This window comes from Metopolophium dirhodum, chromosome 1 (genome assembly GCF_019925205.1).
Source record: "Metopolophium dirhodum isolate CAU chromosome 1, ASM1992520v1, whole genome shotgun sequence".
NCBI lineage: Eukaryota > Metazoa > Arthropoda > Insecta > Hemiptera > Aphididae > Metopolophium > Metopolophium dirhodum.
The window spans coordinates 16,785,626-16,795,129 of NC_083560.1; the positions used below are offsets into that span (position 1 = coordinate 16,785,626).

At 28.3% G+C, this 9,504-nt stretch overlaps 1 protein-coding gene across 1 annotated transcript; it reads right to left on the reverse strand.

Moving 5' to 3' along the window:
• Nucleotides 1-2,231: 2,231 nt before the first annotated feature.
• On the reverse strand, nucleotides 2,232-8,660 carry LOC132937293 (odorant receptor 46a-like). Its single transcript, XM_061004127.1, has 6 exons — nucleotides 7,919-8,660; nucleotides 6,182-6,281; nucleotides 5,075-5,174; nucleotides 4,784-4,909; nucleotides 4,334-4,492; nucleotides 2,232-2,362 (listed from the first exon to the last, which is right to left on the reverse strand). Exons 1-6 carry the CDS (start codon nucleotides 8,658-8,660, stop codon nucleotides 2,297-2,299), a joined length of 1,293 nt encoding a protein of 430 aa, XP_060860110.1. The 3' UTR covers nucleotides 2,232-2,296.
• Nucleotides 8,661-9,504: the final 844 nt, after the last annotated feature.

Consider the following 9,504-nt stretch of genomic DNA (forward strand, 5'->3'; position numbering starts at 1 on the left):
TAATTTTTTTAACAATAAGTATTCCAAACCTTGTGTTTATTTGTAATTAAATATTAACAATTTGATAATTACAGTAATTAGCTTTTAAAAACATTTGATCAACCAATTTCGTGTGATTGTGAGTACCTAATATCGTAGTCTGGGATGATTTTTCCTAGAATCGGGGATTTTTATATCGCAATTTACTGTATATATTATAGTTCAGTGCATTTATTGTAATATCATGTGTAATACCTAATTAATAATCGTACCAATATACGGACATAAATTGTTTTATTGTGATGTAGTCTATACTCTGTGGATAATGAAAAATAGAAATTAACTACTCTATGTTTATGCGTATGGATTAAATACACTTTTTTTGTTGTATGGGGGTGGTAGGCAAAGCATCGCGTGGTAACTCTAAGTTTAAATGTTTAATATAAAGTCTGTAGTACGAAAAAAATTATATTTTAGCCTCTGAGAATAATGGAATTTCATATAACAGGTGGCTCGTCGATTGAGTTATTTATTAAACATACGAATGCGTGACTACGGTTATACGTTTAAAGTATAATAATATTATTGTCACGCGACACAATGCGCATAATATATTTTATAGCCCTTTAACCATTCATTATGCAAAATATACCAATGCAACAGACTGTAGCTTTTCATAATATTATACACCATACGTTTTTGTATACCTACAATATTATTAATATATTATTATTATTATTATTATTATTATTATTATTATTATTATTTTTTTTTTATTTATTATTAGAATATTTACAATCTATGCTACAATAGGCATAATAAGAAAATTTGAACACATACATGCAATTTTTTTTTTTTTTACAACATGAACACATGAGGAGGGAGGCCATCCAGTGATAGAACCCAACGTTATTTTAATTATTTATCAATTATTGACTTAATATAAATTAAATTAAACTTAAATGGTATGAGCCATCAATCATTTAATAAATCACGACACCAATTTCTCTTTGGACGGCGTGGGGGATTACTAGGAAGTGAGTTGGAAGCAAGTTCAGCGATTAAAGGGTTAGAGTGACATTGTAATTTAGAGTGGAATTTTTTATAATGTTTTATGGCTAATTGATTTACTGTTTCTATTTGGAAGTCATTTTGGAGTGTGGAATTTGATACGTAACAAGGTGCGGAAGAGATAATTCGGAGAGTGATACATTTGAAGGCTTGGAGGGTATGTATTTGAGATGGTTTAGCGCATCCTCAGATTTGGATAGCATAAGCCCAGATAGGCCGTAATAAGGATTTGTAGATGATTCATTTTGTGTGGAAGGGTAATTTTGATTTCAGAATCGGGCGAAGTAAGTGGAGTCGACTATTGAGAATTTTTCTTTTTGACTTTATATGAGGACCCCAGGTCAGCCTTTTGTCAATTAGGATGCCGAGGTATTTTACTTCTGAGGATATTGGGATTTGTATTCCTTGAGAATAGAGGGGAAGGGGTATGGACTTTTTTAGTGTAAATGGAACATAATTTGATTTGTCAGGATTAATTTTGATTTTCCAGTTGGATGACCATTTGTCTATTAAGTCTAAATGTGTTTGTAAAAAATGTACAGTTTCTACAGGATCATTACCAGGTGAGAGAATTGCAGTGTTGTCAGCATAGTTGGCCATAACAGTATTTGGGGTTTTAGGAATATCAGCCGGGTAAACATTAAATAAATCAGGGGAAAGGTCACCTGAGGAACTCTTGCTTTAATTGGGTAGAATGACGAGACAGAGTTACCATACCGGACTGTGTAAGTACGGGTTTCTAAATATGAACATATTATCAAAAAGTACGGGGCAGGTAAGAACATTTTTAATTTATAATTCATATTTTATAGGTTTTAATTTGGTATTTTATTATATTTATTGTTATATTAATTAATTTAGTATATTTTATAAACATGACGCGCTGACTTGTCTTGGGCGTGAATGTCGTTTGCAGGCTTGACTTGCGCTGAAATAGTTCAATCATCGCTGAATAATTGACGTGCGCTAAATTTTCGAGGATCCCAAAACAATATACTAATAAATATCTTATTTTTATGATTTGCAACAAACTCTGTGTAAGCTACTACATGACCATAATATTTATCTATTTATGTTACTAACAATTATAATACGTTATGGCTAAGAAGTTATAAGTAATTATTTAGGTAATAATAAAAACTAGGTTTTTTGTTATAATATATTTAAATTCGACTAGACAATAATATTATTATTAAAGTATTAACTAAAAGAAAATGACTACATTTAAAATGAACATGGACAAAACTTATTCATTCTTAGTTTGTATATAATTTACTAAAACCGAAATAACTGTGTAACAATCACCCATTATCTGCAATAAAAAAAAAAATATTAATAATCACTTCCTAAAAGCGGGTAAGTGCAGAGGGTGGAGTATGTCAGGAGGGTTGAAAGTTTGTCCATCGTCCCTTCGGTCCTCAGACAGGATAGTGTATTATTACAGTATTCGATTTGAATGCAACGATTGCATTCGATAAAAAACGATTCTGAGCGTAGGTTCAGCATAACAGATAGTAATTATATGTAGATGTAATATATAAATTTATATACAGGAATTAGTATGTTTAGTAAATAAAAGTAAATAATTTGAATTTAAATTCATAAATTATGTATGTCATCAATAATAAATTGAATAAAAATAAATTAATATAAGTATAAATTCATAGATTATCATTTTTTTGTGGTTTTTTTAAAATTGTAATTGTTTCTATAGTGATAGTTAGTAAAAAGTTAGAAAAAAAATTAGCTAAGCGTAGGATATTTAGGGTTTTTTCCGTGGAGTTAAAAAACTATTGAGTAAACAAAAAAAGCGACCTCTTTAAAGTGTAAAAAAAAAAAATAATAAAAATAAACATTGTAAAACCACTAGATTTGTCACTCAGCTCAGAATATAAAAACATAATCTATAAAGCTGTAGAGTTAGTGTGTTTGAACGCACAAGCTCAGGAACTACTGGTTCGAATTGAAACATTTTTGTTGGATAGTATATTCATCGAGGAAGGCTATGGGCTATATAACACCACGCTACGATCAACTAATAGAAGCGCTTGGTCATATCACTCATATATTTTGAGATTTACGATGGAAATATTTGTTTATAAATGGTTGCAATTGGTTATAGGAGTGACAATTAATAGAAATAGTATTTATTTATAATTAGTTGCTATTGGTTAATCGGACAGATCAGGTACAAGCGTGCATCAAATCGAACTTTCGCACATTTCCTACCAGGGTGGCTGAGTTACACTTACTACCACCGAAAATAAGTTGAACAATCACAATTTATTTGTCATTTATTATGGGCCACGTAGTGCACAGGATCAGCTATATTATAAAAAAATGAATGTTTGTGTGCAGATCTCTGACGCGGGCCAATTTAAAAAGGGTTAAATTTGGTTTTTTTTATTCATCGAATTTTAGTACGGTTAGGTTAGGTTAGGATTATGGATTAATTGATTATATTAATCCACGGTATTAATATATCAAAATAAACCGGGTATAACTTTAATACATTAGAGTTAAATCATACACTTACGTACAAACAGCACTGGGTTCGCGATCTACCATAGGTAGAATATGCCTACCTGATAACATACTGCTGCGAATCAGAATTTTTATTCCAGGCAACAGAAAAGTTTGGATACATTTTGAACACCATACACCAAATATTAAAGAACGAAATGAACAAAGTTTGAGTCATACACAGTTGGTACATTTAACGGTAACGAAGTGCACTGGCATGATCCGCTAGTATTTTATATACCTATTACCTATTGGATATTTGTGTTTATAGTATATCATAAAGTACCGAAATAATTTAATAATTTTACCAAATATTTATATTACTTAGGAACCTAATAATTTTTATTCACAAGGCTTATGATTTTGTAAAAACGTTAAAAATGTGCAAAATTGTATTTATTTTATAGTTCTGGCTATCAAAAATATTAATACAATATCACCTCATTTGTATTTGATAAATATTTGATGTTCAAGTATAACGAATTTAAATAAAGTATATTTTGTTATTTTGTTTTATTCAAAAATCATGAAAAACTTGACACTTGAGAAATCACCTTATATTATTATATTAATTTAAATTATAATTTTTAATTACAATAACATTTTCCAAGTAGGTATTTATATTATATTTCATTTCATTTAATAAATCTTAAAATTATAAGTTAGGGATTATGATTGGAGACTACTATAGTTCCATAAATGCATTCGACTAAAATGTTTTAATACAAGTTAAATAATAATTATATTAGCACCTACTTACTTTAAAAAACATTTCCAAGTTCACAATTTTTGTTCTAGTAAATTTTAACATTTTGTGGTTGGTATTATTCAATATCATTGTCAATAATATCAATTGTTTACATTTCATGTCCATTTCGGTCCAATTACTGCTGTACAATGCGAATATTATTGAATCTTTCTATAATAATAAAAAAAAAGTTTCAGTAAAAAGAATGTTCATTTTGAACCCGGGACTATAAAATTCATTGAATCCGAAACTTTTTCTAAAACGTGTATACATGTATAGTAGTTTATGAAATAAAATATTGGTGCATGTTAGTACATATTATGACTAATACATAATTATTAACATTTTTTCGGTAATTTTAATATTTTGTTATAAATAAGTAATACCATAACAATTCATAAGACATAGATGCTGGATCACAAATTGATAAACAATACTAAAAAATAATCAATTTCAAATTACTTGAGCGTGTATACTGCCAAATAAATAACACACCATATATATTTGAAAGAATATTGAAGGAATTGAGCAAATCATTTTTTCTACTATAACATCTGAAGTCTTAAATCTATCATCGCTGGAGAAACTCTGAAATCATTTTATTCGAGATAAGTTATTACTACCTACCTCAGTTCACACATGAACATAAACGAATTTAATATTATGTATGGAAGTGACCACTGGGAAATTTGAAACTATTATTATTATTGATAAGTTGATATTATTGTTATCTAAGTATTACGTAAATGTTACCATTATGACAGTTAAACAAAGCATGATGACTGAAAATGACGAAACGAATAAGTGCAACAACATCACTCGTCGAAACAGTGTTAAAAAATCTTCATATTTCCTGAAAAAAAGAATGGCAGTGCCGTTTATGTCATTTGGCTTAACTCAAGGTAATGACTTCACACATTTGGAACCCAATTGTTAAAATTTGGGTGAACCATTCTACATTTTATCGTAATTCAAAAAAAAAAAAAAATTGATCAATTTTTAAAATTTCCACAAAAATATTAAAATTAAAGTTGAGACTCTATAAATGCTGTTACTATTATTTAAATTTGTTTTTATTTTTTGTGTGACTCTTTTTATATTTAAATACAAATATGTAAATTTAATTTAGACATTGACCACCCAGATATAAAATAAAAATTACTTTTGTGTGACATTGGCCAAAAAATAAAATTTAATTTAAACAATTTTTAACATTTATCGATAGATACTTAATATTTAATTTTTTATTTTATAAAATGTCATTAAAGCTGAAATAATGGTCCACCTACCACTACAAAAAGAAATTTAATTTTCGAATTAATTGGTTCGATAATTTTTTTTGATCAATAATTATTATCTTAACACATTTACTGTGTTAATGTGTTTTTGCCTGCCACTAGGTATAGAATGTACAATGCTAAATTCGTATGAGATTTGAAATTATAGCAGAAATGAGCAAAATCTAAAGATTTACAGGTGGGAAGTGTGTCATATTTAATTGTTGAAAAAAATCGCATTCCATTAAACTAAGAGAAGTCTTTCACCTAAGATAACGGTTTTTGAAAAATAATATATTTTTGGTGTCAGAATTTTTCTGTATGTCAGTATTTAGTAATCAGTATTTTTTAATATATACTATGTTAGTTTTATATTATTATTGCATGTATATTTTATAATATGCATTATGTACCCTTAGTCGTAATCCATATTATCTATATTCTCCTTGATAATATGTTAACTAAAATACCAAGGTATTGATTACGTACATGCGTATTTAGTTAGTTAACATTTATTTTTATGTTTAAATGTAATACATAATATTTAATGGTTATTCAATAAATAAATAAAATTAACTCTCACTTCATTAATACTTGATGATCCATTATAATTGTTTTTAATTCTTCATAATATATTAAATCGTGATCATTAGATGATTTATTTTCATTTTCATCTGTGGAATCTACAAGGAAAATAAAACAGTTGTGTTAATTTTGCAATAGTTTAGTAAATATCAAAATTATGAGCAAATTTTGGAAACGATAACGTCATACAATGTTTTTCCTTATCAATACTAATTTGGCCAACGAAACACCCTAAAATTATACATACAAGCCATAACTAAAACGTAGAAATTTAGTTTTACTATTGTTTTAAGTTTCTTACAATAATCTATCCTATGCTGAGTATAGAAGAGAAAAACTGAAGCTGCTACCTTCATATTTTGATTACAGTTTAAATCACTTACTCCAATAAAATAAAATTTGGGTATTAACCACCAAAAATTATTTCTTGGTGAGCTCACAATATTCTGTAAGTGTATGATTAGCGGTGTACAATAGACTGCCAAAGAGTTAAATTCACTATTTCCATAGTTATAATAGATCAAAACAATATATGCACATAATTTCAAATGTGTACAAATGTGTACCTCATGATTTTCAAAAGATAGTAACTTTTTACTTCGACTAACCTACAATTACTACCAGTTTTATAAAAGATACTTTTAAAATTGTATTTAAATACAGATACAAATATATCCATTCAGAAAGTATTCAAAATACATTTCAAATACTTTTAAGAAAAAGTATTTAAGAACAAAATATAAATACTTGCCATGTATTTAAATACTTTTCAAATACTTTTTTTTATTTTACTCTTCCACTAGTTAGTTTGCTAAATTAATTTTGTAATTACTAAATTAAAATTGTCATGATACATTCACCTAGGTATTACTAGAACTTTATGTACCACTTTCAATTGTATACTGAAAAATGAAAATAAATAAAACTTGTTATATTATAGAAATTCTTTAATAATAGGTACCTAATTAAACAGTTCTTAATGAAATATAAATTATGTGGATTTACAGAGGTAGGGGACAGGAGTTCTCAATAATTATGAAAGAAAAATATTTTTATAATTTATAAATAAAATAGTATAATAATTTTCAAAAAAAAAAGTGACGACCGACGAATAATTTGTTGGAATTTTCAAATACAAATACGTCCAAAACAGTATTTAAAATACTTTCCAAATACTTAAACCAAAAAGTATTTAAATACATTTACTCAAATACTTTACAAGACTGATTACTACACCTTACAAGCTAAACAATTTAATTAAAATAAATACAATACATTTAAATGCGTATGTATTAGATATGAGTCAAACTCAAAAATATGGTCTTGAACTAAACTTTTAATGTGTGTATAGAATCAAACTTGAACCAATAGAATCGAACCCGTACTTAATATTATGTTTTATACAAAACTAAACTCGAGTTGAGATTTTGAAATAAAGTATGAAACAAAGTTTTTAGTTATATGTTAAACCAAATTAAATATAAAACATTTTTTATTCAAACCATATGTCGTGTTCTAATTTTTACTGGTGTTTTTATTAATTAATGAATTGAAAACTTTTTGTTAGAGTATTGTTTAGTTCAGTTTATTTAAAACTAGGTTCAACAATAAACTCATACTGAACAATATTAGGGTTTGGTTCAATTTTCTAACTTCGAACCGTTCACCTCACCCCATACAATTGAGTAGTATGTATAATAAACACTATTCAGTATGCCTGAAAATTCGTACTCACCTATTGAGGAATGCTGGTCACGAAGTGATTTGTGTCCAACAGATTCGAAAGCAGAGCTAATCATTTCCATCTGGCAGCACATGCCAAAGCACAGTGTAACCAGAAGCATATCGAATACAAGGAAAACCATTGTCATAACAATAAGGGATAATGTCTCGAAGAAGTAAAACTTATTGTAGTGTGAGTTGTACGTGTCGTCAGATGCGATTAAATAGAAATTCAGGATGTTCAGGCGGTAATACCCGACTGAACCTTCGTGGTTTTTGACTGGTAATTTAACTCCACTGAATGCTAAAGTAGTGACAGAGCTACTGACCACCGCAGTGAAATACATAATCGTATACATGGTCATGAACCACGTCAAGCGTTCTCGCCAATGATCCAGTACGTGTTTGTTCCGGTTACTGAACGATGTAAAATCGTATCTCGTGATCGACAAACAATTCCATATGTCGTTCGAGTGGCGCATGATGAGCCACGTTTTGTAAGTAATGTAAAACGTGGTTACTGATTTCCAAATATAATCCATACTTATAGGTATATTAACCGTCCAGTAGTACAGACCACTTAGCACCAAAATCATCGATACGATAAACACGTATAGCATAACGCACCACATAACAACGTGATAGATATTTCCACCCCGAAGTTTTATGGATTTAGGATCCACCATTTGATATAATCCTATTAGTTTGGTGAACTTAATGTTGAAAATATGATTCTTCTCATTCTGAATATCCATCGTTATATCACCAATATACTGTTGGAAAACAAGGAATAATATAATATATATTTCAGCCGCCTGTTGACAACTTTACTATATCCGCGCGTGTCACTTATAATTCAACCGTCGTAAATTGTATTCTTGCAATAACCAAATAAACCTTAAAGAAAATTGTGTTATCCTCGCATCCTATAATTATATTATAAATTGTTATCAAACTCTAGTTTTAAATAATTTACATTAATGCGATTTAAAAAACTTTCTATTCGATAATCGTTTTTAATCGTTCGTCTTTATTGAAAAGAATAACATTTTGGATTTTATAAAATTTAACGTGAAATACGTACGCAAGATCGGTGAGAGAAATTTGTTTGCCTACCTTTCGCTGTCCATCTGAGTTGTACACTGCTGCCTGTTCGTATGAAATGGATTAAGGCAACAAGCTCATTTTTATAGGTGGCTCCAATCACCCCTCCACGCTATGCCCTCGAATTATTAATAGTGATAGGTTTTATTTTTTATACCTCTCTGTTCTCAATATTGCAGTATAATTCATATTATATGAGACTATCCCCCAGGTAGCAAAAAAAAATTATTATTATGTTATTTTATTATTGTATAAAGAAGTAGTAACAATATAAACATATTATTATTATTATTATTATTTCAATTCCCGGGTTAACAGAAATGTTATAAAAACGTTCAAATAAAAAAAAACACTACTTATGAACAAGGCCGTATTTCTTAAAGCTCCTCCTCCCAATAAAATATTTATATTATTTTTAAAAAATGACTGTATTATCTAGTAAAATTAATAATCTTCATTCCATAGTAATTTTAGTACCTTTAAAATTTTAATTTA

What these genes read in the sequence shown, in the direction of transcription:
- LOC132937293 (XM_061004127.1), bottom strand. Translation starts at nt 8,660, where the DNA reads ATGGATATTCAGAATGAGAAGAATCATATTTTCAACATTAAGTTCACC. An exon ending in GATCATCAAGTATTAATGAA is followed by an intron (nt 5,175 to 6,181) that starts GTGAGAGTTAAT and finishes TCTTTTTTTCAG; the next exon opens with GAAATATGAAGATTTTTTAA. An exon ending in TTGGCAGTATACACGCTCAA is followed by an intron (nt 4,493 to 4,783) that starts GTAATTTGAAAT and finishes TTATTATTATAG; the next exon opens with AAAGATTCAATAATATTCGC.